We start from the raw sequence: 17894 nt of genomic DNA on the forward strand, positions 1-17894 counted from the left end.
TGCTTAATTCTGCTCTTATGCATTAAAAGTCCTATCCACTGTCCCAATTCTTCACAGTCAGGCTGGTACACATTTATGTGTCCAGGGTCATGTCTAATTTCAGTTTCTATATCTTGCAGACTCTACATTTACGGGGAGAGTACTTGCCCAAGTAAATGCTCCCACTGAGTTGGTCCAAAGCCTAATAAGGGGCAAGAGATCTGGAAACAAAGATTACAAGATAGAGAGAGGGCTCAAGTACTCAGCTGATGTTATTCAATTAATTTCTCTCTTCCCTTCCTTTTTCTTTCCTTCTTCCCTCTGGAGCCGCCACGTGTCATAACAGCACTAACAACGTCTAAACAAAACAAACATTTCTTTCAATGGCTGCATAACACATCACGGATACGTGCATCACAGTTTACTTAGCCTGGCATGAGCCATGGGTCCTGGCAGTAACGTCAGGATTTACTGAGTGCCTTGATCAATAGACTTTGGGAGTTCTCATGGGTCAGGTTAGATTTTTCAGGAACCGACTCTGAGACAGAGTACAGTGTGCAGTATATTTATTGACGAGTAAACACCCATGGAAGGAAGAGGGAAGAAATAGGACGGGGCAGAGAGAGAAGTTGAGCTGCCATGCAGGGCGGACAGCCCCAGGAAACTCTAGAGGAGGATGCCCTATCACAGTCGCTCTGCCTTGGGCCCCTCTATAATCAGTCCTTAGATGTGGGTTGCCCTGGGAAGGTGCTTGTAGCTAAAGCAATCCCTGAAGGGGGCTGGTAGTGGAGGCTGGAGATGCCAGTACTCCCAGCAGCTGGGCAGCATGTTCCCCCTTGAAGGGGCCTGCACGGGGCATCTCTGAGTCCATCACATGCCTTATTCCTCCTCAGCTCTGCAGGGCATGGTTAGAGATAGCAAAATTCACACAGTGGAATCCTATGCAATTGTGATGAAAAAAATGAAGCCACAGAAAAATACTTCATGAGCAGTTGCATCCCCTGGGGAGATCAGCTCGGTGCTTTGTGACCACCTAGAGGGGTGGGATAGGGAGGGTGGGAGGGAGACGCAAGAGGGAGGGGATATGGGGATATATGTATATGTATAGCTGATTCACTTTGTTGTACAACAGAAACTAACAGAACACTGTAAAGCAATTATACTCCAATAAAAATGTTTAGAAAAAAGAAAAATACTTCATGACATGGAAATATGTTCAGTTATTATATTCAGTATTTATTTATTTATTTTTAACATCTTTATTGGGGTATAATTGCTTTACAATGGTGTGTTAGTTTCTGCTTTATAACGAAGTGAATCAGTTATACATATACATATGTTCCCATATCCCTTCCCTCTTGCATCTCCCTCCCTCCTTCAGTATTTATTTATATAACTATTTATCTAGAACTTATGATGTGCCAGACACTCTTCTAAGTGCTACAAGTGAAAAAAGCAGGTTACAAAATAGTGTGTACAATTTGTCACGCTTTTATTTTTTTTTAAGTGTATATATGAATTAAAAAGGAAGAAATTAAATATCAACAGGGTTATATCTGGATGATGCAATGTGGATGACTCTTTTTTGTAGTTCATATGTTTACAAACGATCTATGTTACAGAGAAATAGGTAAATTATTAAAAACGTGTCCTTTTGGAAATCTTTATGGTAAAGTAGCAAGGATGCAGACAAGGACGTATGTTTCCATTCATACCTTAGGCATTTTATGTTCTATTACTAGGATTATGTGGGGAGAAAATAAACATGAATCTTTTCAAAATAGATAATGTGAACACAAAACCCATAACAAGAAACCAGAGACTAGCTAGGAAAAGGAAGATTAATTTTCAGACAATATCTGTAAGTGATTAGATGAGGCATTTCAGGTCCTGAATGTGTAAGTATGACTGGTTTATTTTTCCAATACTGTAAGTGCTTTCTAACTGTGTTCTGCTAATCTCTCCTTCCCTCTGGCTCAGTGGCTCCCTTAACTATTTTTAACCCCATTCCAAAGCTCATCAGTGAATTCTCATTACTAAAAATCTCAGTTCAGTTAGAAAGACTTAGATATTTTCTTCCTATCACTACAATTTAGACTTGAGACTCCAGTGGTTTGGGAGGATATGGGGAGGAGATGGGGGGGTATCTCCCAGGTAATCCCCCTTCAGATTCCCCATATACACTCTTCTGAGAGTGAAGTGATGTTGTCTTAAGTGACTGGACTGGGAGAGGCTGCGGTCCCTTCCTCTTGGTCCTTACCACCATCCACCATCTGGCTCACTGCCAGCAGCCTCAGTGTAGACAGGGGGAGCTGTACAGGTCTAGCTGATTACGATGCTCGCCCAACCCTAAACAGCTCCCCTAAGCACCAGAGGATGCTCTGCCCCCTTCACTGGTTTGCAGCCAGTTGCCAATCTCACCCACACTCCAGTACCCCAGTTCTCAAACTGGATCCATCTTCAGTGCACCTCAGGAACCCGGAATTAAAGGGAGGTATATGTGCCCAGTCTCTGCCTGGCCATACCACTGCCCCATCACCCTGCATTGCTATTCCTTCTCTGTGGTAGTTCCAAGGCAATTTAACAAGTCTGGTGACTAATGTGATTTCTAACTGGACTACCAGATGTTGGTCCTATACACACCCTCAAATTTTCCAACCCTCATGGGGCTTCTCTCTCATCTTTGCAACAAAGAACCACTGGAATGTTTCTATTCACAAACACTGCACTCCTTAAATAGACCCCTCACTTAAAATCCACTTTTTTTTTTTTTTTTTTTTTTTGCGGTACGCGGGCCTCTCACTGTTGTGGCCTCTCCCGTTGCAGAGCACAGGCTCCGGACGCGCAGGCTCAGTAGCCATGGCTCACGGGCCCAGCCGCTCCGCGGCATGTGGGATCTTCCCGGACCGGGGCATGAACCCGTGTCCCCTGCATCGGCAGGTGGACTCTCAACCACTGCGCCACCAGGGAAGCCCAGTATATATACTTTTGATTTTTTAAAGTTTTTGTTCATTTTATTAGATTTTGGGGGCAGAAGATTCTGTAATGCAATTTAAAGCTACCCTCTTAATCAGAACTGTTCTGAGAACTTTTAAGACAATAACTCAGATTTTGTCATTCCTTTGTTTAAAAAGTCCAGTAGTTCTCTCTGCGCTCAGCATAAGATCCAAACACCTTACCATGGCTTACAAGTTGCCCATGTACTCTTCTCCAGCTTCATTAGGTACTACTTTCACCCTATGTATGTTCCAGCCACAGGGTTTTTGCACTTGCTATCCCCATCAGCGGAAATCCATCTCTCCCAGTGGTTCCCATCAACCTTTAAGTGCAGCTCAGCTCTCACTTCCTCTGAGAAGACTTTCCTTATCTCCCTACCTAAAGTACCCTGCATTCTCCATGCCAGTGACCTTTTTCTCATATAATCATGTTTTATTTCCTTCAAAAAATAATCACAGTCGATTATTATCTTGTTAATTTATTTGTTGTCTTTTTTCCTCTGCCCTTGTTGCTTCACCAAAACTAGAGTAAGTTTCAAATGAATGAATGAATGTCTGATCTGGGAGGTTTAGGGTGAGTTAGGTCTACTCAGTCCTGGGGAAAAAAAAAATCATTTTATTAAATAGTGTTTGAGTAGAGCCACAAGCACAGGACCAAAATGCCAATTATATGGAGGTATCTACATTTTTTTTTTGGTATCTGCATTTCTTTAAGTATTGCCCTAAATTATTCTCTGCTTTAAAAACAATATTCATTATTCTATTCTGATAACAAAATGAATGAATGTTCATTGTAGAAAATAAAAATCACTATACTTCCTTACTCAGTGATAAACACAATGAACATTTTGGTGTGGAATCATCCATTTAGGAACTATTTGAGGTACTATTACGTGTCAGGTACAGTACTAGCTGGAATAAAACATGACACCTTCATGGCACGTTCAACCTTTCTTCTTTACATTTTCTCGCAAAATAATTGGGATCATACCTATTTATAGTCTTCTAAACCAGTTATTTTTACTTACAATGCAGTGCAGACATTTCCCTATGAGTTTATTCTACAACATAATTTAGTGGATGTATTGTATCTCACCATATGAATATGCTATTATGTACTTACTGAATCTCTCAGGTTGAAAATTCAGATTTTCAATTTTTCAATATTATAAATAATGCTATGGAAAATTTTAAACACATTTCATTATTTTCTTCATACAAATTCCTAGAATTACTGGCTAAAGGGTATATTCATTTTAAAGTTTTTGGGTTCATAGGATCAAACTGCATTCCAGAGAGGTTGTAAAATATATACTCCCCACAGGAGTATAACAAAGTGCCCATTTCTCTGCACTTTAAGCCAGGTTAGGTATCATGTATGAAAGTTTTGTTTGTTTATAAAAAATATTTAATTGCTATCTAATTTTTGTTTTAATTTATATTTCTTTGGCTATTTATATGTTATCTTCAGTAAGTTTCCCACTCATATTCTTGGCCCTCTTCTTTGACTGGGGGTATTTACAGTTTTAAAAACTGATTTCTGGGAATTTGTTACATATTTAAGATATTGACCTGACATATTCATTGCATCAATTACTCTCAATTAATCGTTTGCCTTTTTGCTAACTTTTTCTCATACATTTAAAAATATTTCATGTCAGTTATATAAATATTGTCCTTAATAATTTCTGCCTTTGGCATTACGTTTAAAAAGAGCTTTCCAACTCAAGATTTCATATTTTCCTATTCTTTTCTTTTAGTCTGTCTGTCTCTTTCTCTGTTTAACTCTTTATATGTAAATATGTATATTGTTGTGTATGTTGTTATATGATACGGGGTAGATCCAACTATACTCATCCAAATAATTAAACAATAATTACAGCAACGTTAATTGGATGAATAGAATTTCATTGCATGGATATGCCACAATTTATTTGATCAATCTGTGGTTGGTCAACTTTGAGGTTGGACAATTATCCCCACTTTTCTCTCATTATAAAAATGTGATACAAATCTTCTCTATAAAATTCTCCAGGTTCAGTGTCATTTCTGGAAGTGTAATTTGACTATATGCGTAATTTCATTGTGGGACAGTTTTGGTGATGACAAGGTGTGGCTCCAGTGGTGGGTGACTAAAATAGAGTGTAAAGGTCGTAAGAAAGGAGGAGTCCTTTGTTACTCACAGCTCACTCCTCTCCCCTGTACCTGCCCACGCTCACTGTGGAGCTGTCTGAGGTCTGCCTGGAAAACATCCTGCACTTAGCTGCTTCTGTGGGTTCTTAGGTGGGTTGTCTGCCCTAATTTATCCATTATTGTTGCCCCATCTGCTTTCCGTTTACAGAAATCATAAAAATCTCTGGCTTCTCTCCCTTTTGCTTTGAGTATTAAAATGGATTTACTTCTTTTTGTAAATATTTACTGTAATTTTAATGGAGTTTGAGGAGGACTGCTTTGGCTTTCTTAAAAGAATTAAAACACAGAATTAGGCAGACAACTTAACTCTACCCATTGGAATCCTATCTGTTCATGAGAATAAGCCACACTACCACTGTCTATCTGGTGTCAACTTGTTGCAAACTCTGCCAACACTGCAGGTAAAAAAATAGCCTTTTGAAAGCCTAATAAGGCATTGGCACACTAATATTGTTTGCCGCTCATAACAACACAATTCTCTTTATCTGAGTTTTAGCCTTACAATGTTTCCAATCAAATTATTGGCATAAAGATTCAAGCATAGGTACACAGCCATCTGGAACCACACCTGTCCACACCCCTCTTATACAAAAACATATCTGGACAAATGTGAGTACAAAAACACCAGCAGACATAATTATAATTATATACTCACAACTTCTTATTCACAAGAATAGGTGGTTTGCATGGGACTTCCCTGGTGGTCCAGTGGTTAAGATTCTGTGATCCCAATGCAGGGGGCATGGGTTCGATCCCTGGTGGGGGAACTAAGATCCTGCATGCCACACGGTCCAGCCAAAAAAAAAAAAAAAAAGAGAAAAGAAAAAAAGAATAGGTGGTTTGCATAGTGTTGACATAAAGGCTGATGACATAAGAGCAAAAGAAGGTAAGTGGAGGAGAGAGGGTGAGTAAAACTGAGAATAAGTAGGTCAAGAAATAATAGGACGCTTTATCATGGAAAGCATCTCCCAATATATACATATATCAAATCATTACATTGTACACATTAACCTCATACAATGTTATATGTCAATTATATCTCAGTGAGCTGGAAACACACTCACATACATATACACACAAACATGAAATAACAGGAGGCCAATTTGAAAGAAAATAAAGTGTATGCAAGAGACTGAAGAGTAAAACAAGGGGATTTGTAAAGAATGGGGGAAGTAGAGGGATAATTCTGGAAGGCTGGGGTATTCCTGTTTCTATTGTTTCTGAGTTTCATAGCTATTCTCCTTCACTCTCCTCTGTCATAAAGTGGACTTAAAATATTTATTTCCACATTAATGTTTTAGAAACAGCTTTATTGATATATAGTTCATATACCATAAACTTCACCCTTTTGAAATGTACAATTCAGTGCCTTTTAGGACAGTCAGAGTTGTGCAACCATTACCACTATCTAATTCTAGAACATTTTCATCACCCACGAATGAAACCTCATTCTCATAGCATTCACTCCCCACTCCTCCCCCTCCCCTACCCCTGGCAACCACTAATCTACTCTCTGTCTCTATGGGTTTGCCTTTTCTGGATATTTCACATAAATGGGATCATATATTATGTGGCCTTTGGTGACTGGCTTCTTTCACTTCACAGAATGCTTTTAAGGTCACCCAAGTCATAGTCATATATCTGTACTTCATTCCTTTTTATTAATAACCAAACAATATTCCATTGTATGGATATGTAACTTTTTTCATTTTTAACTTTTTAAAATTGTGGTAGAAAACACATGCCACTTACCATCTTAACCATTTATAAGTGTATGGTTCAGTAAAGTATATTTGCATTGCTGTGCAACAGATCTTTTCCGTTCTGCAGAGATGAAATTCTATACCTATTAAACAACTCCCCATTTTCCCCTTCCCCCAGTCCGATAACCACCATTCTACTTTGTCTCTATGCATTTGACTACTCTAGCCGCGAAGCATGTGGGATCTTTGCTCCCTGACAAGGGATCGAACCTACACCCCCTGCACTGGAAGGCAAAGTCTTAACCACTGGACTGCCAGGGAAGTCCCTGAATTTGACTACTTTAGACACCTCATATAAGTAGAATCACACAGTATTTGTCCTTTTGGACTAGCTTATTTCACTTAGCATAATGTCCTCAAGGTTCATCCATGGTGTAGCATGTGTCAGAATTTCATTCCTTTCTAAGGCTGAGTAATATTCAATTGTATATATAAACCACATTTTGTTTATCCATTCATCTGTCAAACATCACATTTAAAAAATCCATTCATCACTTGATGGGCATTTGTGTTGTTTCCACTTTGGGGTTATTACGAACACCGCTATGAACACTCTTGTACAAGTTTATATATGGCCATATATTTTCAGTTGTCTTAGGTATATACCTAGGTGTGGAATTGTTGAGTGATATGGTAATGTTTAACTTTTTGAAGAATTGCCAAACTGTTTTCCAAAACAGCTGCACTATTTTACATTTCCACTACCTGTATAAGTATTCTAATTTCTCCACAGCCTTGTCAACACTTGTTAGTGTCTGTCTTTTTGATTAGAGCCATCCTAGTGGATGTGAGGTAGCATCTCATTGTGGTTTTGGTTTACATTTCCCTAGTGAAAAATGATGTCATGTTTATTCTTTAAATGGAAGAGAGGAAGGGATATGCCCAGGAAAACTGTTCTAGTAGCTTCATTCTCTATTACTGTGAGGAGATTGGGGTGGCTGGGGAACGCAGTGAGGGAGCGTCACCAGGATTGCTCAGGTAAAATCTAATATCAATACTTGAGACACTCACACCTCATATCTATGGAAATAACTCCTTTTTTAAGAAGCATCCTTGGGGGATTCCTTCAAGGGAGATCATACCTTCTGATCTCTGCTTGTTCTGACATTGAAACTTTTATTCCCATTACCTTTATATTCCATGTGTCATTCCATGTCCTCTGTCAGTTTTACTCTGAAAAGGTTGGGACTCCTCTTCCTCTTCTAGTTGACAGCCAGCTCCACCTAGAGTCTCACCTTTACTCCTGGTCTGGGACCACTTCCTACCACTTAGGGACTAAGAACTGAATATACTTTTCGCTGACTGATCTTGTGCACTATACAGATCTTTTAGTAGAGAGCCTGAGTCACTGAGAGTGAGGCCTGATCTCCATTTTCTCCCTTCTCCTTTCAGTCAAACATGTTCAGACAGGATCACTGGACCATACCGAGCCCATCCCCTCTGGTCCACTGCCTCACTGTGAAAGGTCAAAATGACAGCTCTGAAATGCATCACAGAATACCAAATGAGAAGGGCTGAAGTGGCTGAGGTGGACCAGTTTGAGGTGTTCTGCTTTAGGAAACATAGTAAAGTGTTAGGGCTGAAAACTAGTGAACTAAATTCAGTATTTAATTTCAGATGTTATTGATAACATCCAAGTTTTTGATCACTAATGATATTGTTGACCCTTCAATATTTGGGTTATTTTGTTCTATCAACTGATTAATTATAACCTTAGTCATGTCACTCAAAGTTTTCTCACAGGTTCACTGTAAGTTTATCAGCTTTTACCTAGTTTTGCCAGCCCACAATCAACAGAAAGGCTGCTTATCTGCCTGGAGAACATTTATTGAGTCTGGGCACTGGCACATTTTGTGGACAATTGAAGAAAAAGCTAAAGAAGCTTTGAAGTTGTAAGTAGAGATTTTAAAACTATAATTATTAGACATGAAATTCAGGTATAAAAAAGGGGATTTATGCATGATTGTTCAAACAGAGGCTTAATTCATTGCAATACACCACATAATTATACCAAATCGCCAGGGAAACAATATGAAGAATCAAGTCTGCTATAATGTTCAAACAGAAATTAAATGAAAGGTTCAGCTCACAAAAGTAGTATCAGATGATCATCTCAGTTATGATTGCTGGGCAGATACTCTCATACCAGGTAGATCACGTTGAGGCTTTTTGCTTTTAAATACCAGTTCAACTGGCTACACATTCCACACGATGCAGACACTCTTCAGAGGTTAAAGGTAATAAGGAAGTGACATTCTGCCTCTCCCACAGGTGTATACAGAGTAGTATAACATGTCTGAGTTTTGCTTTAGGTTAAAAATCAGAAGAGGACTATCCCTCGGAATAGATTAAATCACTTCCATTAATGTCAGAATGTAACAGGCAGGGTCAAAGAGGAAAATAGTAAAAATTTGTTGGAGGTATTAAGAAACAATAAAAGAGATCTTACAACAGTTACGTTCCATTAAGAGAGAAAAAAGTGCTGTTACGAACATTATTTTCTGCACATTTTCCGATTGAAAATTTTATAAACAGTTTCGAGACATGATGGGTTTGTATGCTTTTGGGAACTGTGTATAAATTGCTAATATTCTTTTCTTGATCCTCTCTGGGATTTGTGAAAGTGTTTCTGTTCAGTGCTTTGGAGGAATGAGTACTGAAATATCAATGCATGGATAAGTATATGTGCCTATGTTTTTGTATGATGAGCCAGAGGTATCTGTAACTGTTATGTGAATTTTACGAAGCTACCCAGTAGATTTTTACTTAAAAAATAAGAACACATTTAGGCAGAGTCACTACAAATGACCATTCAAAAATGATTTTTCAGAGTGGGAAACAGAACATAGTGTTGACACTGATGGTTGTAAACAATGTTGAGGAGAGATTCATTCTTCGTAGGTTTCACTTTTCTTTCTGTTTTGTATCATTTCCTGTACCTGAGGAGAATGAAAAAGAATTTTTTCCACTTGCAGTTTTGGTCTACTTTGAGTTACCTTATCTTGTAGGGTTAAAATATATAGACATTTAAAATACTGAAGTCCTTTAAAATTTTTGCTATCTTGTGGTTTTATATATTATCTTACTGTAAATTTAATTTGCACGTTTCCTGACTGTTAAAGATGCTCAACAGATTGTCATATAAAAAATAAATAAAAATAAAATAAAATAAAATACAGAAGTCCTTGTACTGACTTGATACAAATAATTTAGACTTTGATAAGTCACGAATACGTGTTGTAATATCTAGGGACACCATTTAAAATATTAAGAAGGTTATTAGGGCAGTGATCTTATTCTGTATGATACTGTAATTATAGATACATATCATATACATTTGTCAAAACCTATAGAATGTACAACACAAAGAGACTTTATGTAAACCATGGACTTTAGTTAACAATAACATATCAAACCAGCTGATCAACTGCAACAAATCTACCACACTAATGCAAGATGTTAATAATAGGGGAAATGGGGGAAGGAGAGGGAGTAAATGGGAACTCACTGTACTTTCTGCTCAAATTTTCTGTAAGCCTAAAACCATTCTAAAAAATAAAGTATATTAATTTTTAAAAATCACCCCAATGTGAAACCAAAAAAAAAAAAAGATTAAGAGAGTATAACTTCTAAATAGAGAGAAAAATGGAACAATAAAAGAAAATAAAAAGTAGAGGAAAAGAAACAAAACAGGCAGGACAAATAGCATATGGTAGGACAATAGATTTAAACCCAAATATATCTTTAATAACATCAAATATAAAGGGACTAAATGCTCCAATTAAAAGCTTATCAGATTTGAATAATTATAAAAATTATAATACATGCTATATATAAGAAAGATATCTAAAAGACAAGGACAGAGTAAAGTTAAAAATAATAAATATATACCATTTAAATATTGACTAAAATAAATCTGGTATAGCTATAACAATATTGAAAGGAGTAGAGTTCATGTTATACCTCTTAATGATAAAAATTCAATTTACCAGAAAAATATAAGAACTCTAAATTCATATGCACCTAATAACATAGCCTCAATTACATATACACAGCGTAAATTGACAGAACTATAGGAGATAGGCAAATTCACAATAATATTGGACGACTTGAACAACATGTTTAGCAAACCTGATCTAGTGGATATATTAGACACTTCCCAATAATTGCAGAATAAATATTTTTTCAACCCCAATTAATTCATTCACGGCAATTAGCCATATGCTGCATCATAAAGCAAGTCAACACATTTCAAAGATTTGAAATCTTGATCTCTGAGTAAAATGCAATTGACTTAGAAATCATAAACCAAAGGGCAACTAGATAGCTAATATTTGATAATTTATATAAATAATCTAATGTCAAAAAATCCATAAGTTGAAGAAGAAATCATAATGAAAATTAGAGACTATTTTGAACTAAATAAACTAAAAACACCACACACTTAAATTTATGTGATAAAACCCATATGTATATATTATATATTAAAAAGGAAGATCTGCTTCCTATATGCAAGAGTAAGCAATAAAAAAAAATGAATTCTGCAAATAACAGCTATGTATTCATGGATAAAATACAACCCTCCCCACAAAAGAAAAAACCCACAAACAAAAACAAAACAAAAAACCTCACAGCTACCTGAAGGTTCTGGTGACTGAGCAAAGACAGGCAGATTTTGGAGAGGAGTCTAAACTTAGAGCAAGTGACCAAACGGAGCGAATTTCTTATTTTTTGTAATTTTGACCCAATGACAGTCGTGACTCACAGACATAGCTATGGCTGCACAAGAATGCCTCAAACTGTGACAGAAAGCCCCCTGTCTTTCTGGATGGAAGAATTACAGGAAGTAGACTGGTCAAATATGGCTAGATGCTGAAGAGTGAGGGGAAATCCTAGAAGAGGGGAGGAGATTCCTTAATTCTGTGCATGAACTCTGCACAAGCCTCAGGTTGACTTCTGAATCATGCGTTCATAGGACAGATTCAAAGTAGTAGTAGGCTTAAGGAACTGACCTGAGCTATGACCACAGAAGGCAAGAGAGAGAGCTTACAATTCAAATCTAACCATGTTAACTGCCAGCTAAAACAAAAACAACACCATCACTTGTCACAGGAGTATGACAGAACTCAAGTCTACACAGCATAATATTCACAATGTTAAGGATACAATTGAAATTATCCTAGTTATAGAAAACCAAGAGAATGCTACACATTTTAAATGGAAAAGATAACTTTAACTTCTTCCTTTCTGATTTGGAAGCCTCTTATTTTTTATTTAAAAAAAATTATTTGGGGCTTCCCTGGTGGCACAGTGGTTGAGTCCGCCTGCCAATGCAGGGGACACGGGTTCGTGCCCCGGTCCGGGAAGATCCCACATGCCGCGGAGCGGCTAGGCCCGTGAGCTATGGCCGCTGAGCCTGCACGTCCAGGGAGGCTGTGCTCCTCAACGGGAGGGGCCACAACAGTGAGAGGCCCGCATACCGCAAAAAAAAAAAAAAAAGGGCTAATGCTGAAAATACTGATAATACTAAGTGTTGGGTATAAGTGATAAGGAAGTAAGACAACTGGAACTCTAAAATACACTGCTATTGGGAGTGTAAATTGGTACAATTGCTTTGGAAAATTGTTTGAAATACTCTACTAGAGCTGATCGAACACATACCTGACAATCCAGCATTCTCTCTTGTGGGTATACACCCAAGAGAAATGTGTGTATATGTGCACCAAGAGACACGCACATGAAAGTTCCTAGGAAAAATTTTTGTAATAGCTCCAAGCTGGAAATAACCTGAAGGTCCACATCTATCACAGAAAGGATAAATTGTGGCATTTCATACAATGAGTACTATACAGCAATGAAAACGAATGAACTACAGCCACACACAACAGCACAGATTAATCTCACAGACATATTTTGAGAAGAAGAATGAACCAATGAGTCCCTACTACATGGTTCCCTTTATATAAAGTTTAAAAGGTTTACAAGCCTACACAGATATAGAGAACAAGCTAGTGGTTACCAGTGGTGGGGAGCAAACTACTGGGTGTAAGATAGGCTCAGGGATGTATTATACAACATGGGGAGCAGAGCCAATATTTTGTAATAAGTGTAGTTGGAAAGTAGCCTTTTAAAATTGCATGAAAAATTAAAACAACATTTTAAAAGTCTCAAAGGTAAAGCTTTTGGCTCTAGAAGTCGTGTTCTTAACCACCAAAAAAAAAAAAAAAAAATGAAATTTAAAAATAAATTTAAAAAAAAGCTGATAAGTCTAAACCAAAGTGTTTTATGATTCATGTTTCATGGTAGAATTATAAAGAAAAGTGAGAATGTCATTATTGTAAAATTCAGAATAATAGTCCCTTTGTGGGAAGTGATAACCATGAAGAAAAGAAAGGGGGCTTCTCGGATGCTGGTAATGTTTTAATTTTTTTTGAACTTGAATGGTAGTTACAGGTGTGCTCACTTCATGATAATTCACTGAGTTGTATATGTTTTGTACACTTGTATGGGTGCTATATTTTATAATGAACAGAATAACAAGCTTGTTCTTTTTTTCCTATTCCATACCTGGCACAGCATAAAACTCAGGGGGTCTTCTGGCTTTTCATAGACTAGGTGTTCAGTGATCTGCTGAGGGAGAGAGAGAGAAAAGCATCACATTATGGTTCTGAGCTAAAGCTATATGGTCAGGTTATACCTGAAGCAATCTTTTACATTAACCGAACATGTACCATAGCATTTTAAAGAAATTCGTATATCTCTACATAGTGACAAATTACTTTCTTACTGCTGATAAACTTGGGCAAATTAAGGTAAAATGTGGAGGGATTAAAAATTTAGGAATAAATAATAATGTATATTTTTCTAGTTTCTAAGATCAAAGTGTTTTGGAGAAAGATTTTGAGAATTGTGATTTTGCTAGACTGAGAAATCAATAAATTATTTGCTCTGAAGAATAGTCAAAGAAAAAGTTTGGAATAAAAATTTTAAAACACTGTATGATTTTTACATAGAAACTTCCTCCTAAGGCATTTGATTCTAAAAGGTGAAAATGATGTTCAGCGTTTGTAATAATAAATGAGGAAGAACATAAAAAACTTCAGAGACCCCCTTCCATATGTTTTACTGTTGTTGAATAACTCAAAAAATTATAATAAAGCAAGCAAAATTCTCACTTGCAGGGAATAACAAAAGGGCAAATTTCTGGTATAAAATATTCTGGTCTGTTTAATGCATCCACGCTAATTAATTATTTCATATATGTGTCTACTGAACACATATTTATAACTAATTTTTCTGATAACAATGTTCAATGCATAAGCATTGTTTTTTCTTGACAGATAAAGAAAATTACTTACAGAACGATTAGAATTCTACTTTCTACAGCTTTCATCCTTGAGTTTAATAATTAGTATTTCTTTGGTTAAAGCCGGAAAATCCAGCCATTAGCATTCTCCCACAAAATGACATTTCAAAGAAAGAAAAGGCATACAGCAGTGTTAATAAAGCAAATATCACTTATCTCTATTTTATATGAGGAAACTGAGATTCACAGAAGTTAGGTAATTTCCTCCAAATCACAAAGATGAGAAGGGACAAAGTTAGCTTGGAGCCCTGGGCTAACAGATTTTAAAATTTGTGCCCTTTCCTCTATTTCCTACTTCTTTAAACTTAAATTCTTCCAGTTTAAATGCTTTCATTTGGGGTGGGCCACTCTTACTTACAACTTTCTAACCACAAAGTTACTTCATGTATATATGTCATTATATATGTATATACACCTTGCTGCATAATAATATTAACATAAAAATACACATGTCAGGAGAACAGAAACAAAAACAACCCACAAAACAGCAAAAACTTTATAAATGTGATAACATTCTATAATTCTGTATTGGCCAAGGAACGTCATACTTTAAAGAAGGTTCCAGCCCCATATCCTGAGGTCTATAAAATTTGTAGTTTCAAGAATTAGAAGCAACTTTTAACTATGTCATTTTTCTCCTAAAGACTGTGGGTTCTTAGATGGTCACAGGTTGGTCATCTTTTGAAAGTATTATATTCCTGCCTGGAAAGTCTTTTTCTCTCCTTTTCAATTGCCATTATTTTGTCATTCCTTCCTAGTCTGGCTCAAACTTTAACCCTGGGCCAGATTTTTTCCCTAGCAACCAACCTATCAGATCTCTAATTCCTCTGAAGGGCTTCACATCATGATAAGAATCATTCATTTGGTGTTTATCATTTACTACTTTTGGTTAATATGTCTTAATGCACTTACTGACTTCTCATTAAGGTTATATCCCTTTTATAGCAAACGCCATTTCTTGTACCTCTTATAAGCCAGGTCAAAGTTTGTCGTTTACATTATAATTACTTTAAAACTCACAATTAAAAAAGAGGTTGAGCGGTTTACCTGGAATATTTGCAGAATGTGGTGTTTCTCCATGTATCGCAGTGAAACTTGATAAGGATCTTCATATACTATAGGAGGGAACTGCTTCTTATAAGGTTGATTGTATGCCTGAAAACTCCTTTCCTGGTATTCTGAAATATCAACCTAAAATGGAAATATCCCCCAAGAGAGTCTTTAATGAATTGAAAATCCCCAGGAAGTTTTGTTGCTATTGCTGCTGTTATCAGTGGAATCTGGTATTGATGGGATCTGAACGCCAGGAATTAAGAGCAAAGACATTATTATGAGAGCCCTGGATGATTCTCCAGGCAATGTAATGCACCTTAAGTCCTGGGAGGTACCTTAGACATCTCCAATCTACTTCAAATACTTTTCCCTTCACAGAGATTTCCAACTGACTCCAAATTCCTTTCCTTTGGTAGAAGCCCAGAGGGGGAATGACTTAGTGTCCCAGTGTTAGCAGCAGAACCAGGACTTGAAACCCAGGTCTCCTGAATCCTGGTACGTTGATCCTTCCTGAATGGGCTTACTTAGTGTAGCAGAGAAGGCAATCCATCTTTTTATTTCCCACCCTTCTCCTGCCCTTCCTGAATCCTATGGGTCACACATACCACAACATGTGCCCTCTTCCTACATTCTGCCAGACCCCTGGCTTAACCTCCAACCTCCCAGGTGGGTATCAAATGCCCCTTTAACCTACAGGCTTGGTTTCCACGGGTTGAATTTTTTCTTGACTGACGATGTAGTCCAATTTGGATGAGATGGAGGGAAATCTTTGGGAGTAGGCTCGGTCTTTTGTTTGGAAAGTACTGGTCAATCTGTGATCAAATGGGATGAATTCTTGCGGATCAGCTACACTTGCTGTTTCAGTTTCAAGGGAAGCCTTGGATATGCTGCCATCTGTCTGGCCAGGCTCAAATTTGCAGGGTTGTACTCTGAAGTCAGCTTCTTTGTCTTCCTTGCTGCAGCCAAGCTGGTGGAATAATCTATCATCAGACGGGCTATGTTCTCCATAGTCAAACAGGTTGTCTTCTGTGTAATTATCCTCTTCTTCCACTAAATCGTCAGCCTGGTCAGATTCACTGCCAGCCTTGTCAGGGTCAGCAGCCTGGTGTTCAGATGGTTTAGTAGCTTGGTCATACACTTTGCGGTGCGTCTTTACAGATGTTCTGTGGTCAACTTGGTCAGACAATCTATGATCAATCTGTTCAGAAGTTTTTCGCTCAACCAGGCCAGTCAATCTACTTTCAATCTGTTGAGAAGCTCTTTGGTCAGCCGGGCGGGACATTCTGTGATCACTCTGCTCAGAGGCTCTTTGTAAAGATGGGACAGATGGTTTATGGTCAATCTCTTCAGAAGCTCTTCTCTCAGCTAGGCTGGACATTCTGTGATCAATCTGCTCAGAAGCCCTTTGTTCAGTCTGTTCAGAAGTACCTTGTTCAGGCAGAGCAGACATCTGGCTGTCAGTCTGTTCAGACTCCACACCGCCAGCTTGGCTAGATGCCTTGTTGTCCATCTGTTCTGACATGCTTCGGTTAACCTGATCAGATGCTCTACGATCGGCAACATTAGCATGGTTGGATGCCCTGAGGTCAGCCTGATCAGATGTTCTTTCTCCCATGGATTCATATGCTTTGTGGTCAGCTTGATTAACTACGTTGGGTTCAGCCAGGGCAGACACTATCTGGGCAGCCTGGTCAGCTGCTCCGTGATCAGTCTGGTCATCTGCTTCCACTTCATCCTGGTTCTGTCTGTTGTCTTCCTGGCTGTCTGTGTGGCTGTCATTTGGGGACTTGGCTGTACTTTGGTTTTCCGATGATTCCGCCGGAGCCTCTTCTGGAGGTTTTTCCATTTTCTGCCTGGTACCAGACTGGTCTAGATTGCCAGACGCTGTGGGTGGGGCCGGGCCGGGTAGTCTAGGCGACCTTCGGAGCGCACTAGACAACAATACCCGCGGGCTTTGTTTGGACCTCCGAGCTCCAGCTCTTCCGGGCGCGCGGGAGGATGCCGGTAGATGCCGGGAGGTGAGCGGGGGAGCCCCGCCGCTGCCTGGGGAGGGATGCCTCCGGGCGCCCAGCGTGGATGCGAGTGCAGGGGCGGACACCCTGTCCCAAGAAGTGGTGATGCCCACAGCCTGTCGTCGCCACCGCCCAGTGACCGGGCCTCAGGGCTCTGTGAATCGGTGCCTTAGAGCGGTCCCCTCCCCGTTTTCTTACGGAGGTCCGCAGCTGTGTGTGTGAAATAGGATCCAGCAGGTTATCAGTCGAACCAACAAAATGTTAGCGATGAACACGCGTCCAGCCACATGAGGGCGGCAGACCTGAACAGAGGTTACTGTTGCCATCAACCAAATTCCACGTTTTATCGGCTACTGACTTTTGTATAACCACAGTTGTATCGCAGAGCATGATATTACTGCTGGGCACGTGCTAGTAAATGGTCCTGCTAAATGTTATTTTTCTTTAGACTCTTATCGGTATTGGGGTGATGTGGCCAAATTCTGTGGTTTTTCTTTTAATTAACAAAACAAAACAAAACAAAACAAAAACT

The 17894-nt window shown here is 38.5% G+C and overlaps 1 protein-coding gene across 1 annotated transcript; it reads right to left on the reverse strand.

The window, feature by feature from the left end:
* Window positions 1-9819: 9819 nt before the first annotated feature.
* Window positions 9820-17196, reverse strand: TEX55 (testis expressed 55). Its single transcript, XM_024764371.1, has 4 exons — window positions 16045-17196; window positions 15345-15488; window positions 13499-13561; window positions 9820-9870 (listed from the first exon to the last, which is right to left on the reverse strand). Exons 1-4 carry the CDS (start codon window positions 17194-17196, stop codon window positions 9820-9822), a joined length of 1410 nt encoding a protein of 469 aa, XP_024620139.1.
* Window positions 17197-17894: the final 698 nt, after the last annotated feature.

This window comes from Neophocaena asiaeorientalis, unplaced genomic scaffold (assembly GCF_003031525.2).
Source record: "Neophocaena asiaeorientalis asiaeorientalis breed wild unplaced genomic scaffold, Neophocaena_asiaeorientalis_V1.1 scaffold500, whole genome shotgun sequence".
Taxonomy (NCBI): Eukaryota; Metazoa; Chordata; class Mammalia; order Artiodactyla; family Phocoenidae; genus Neophocaena; species Neophocaena asiaeorientalis.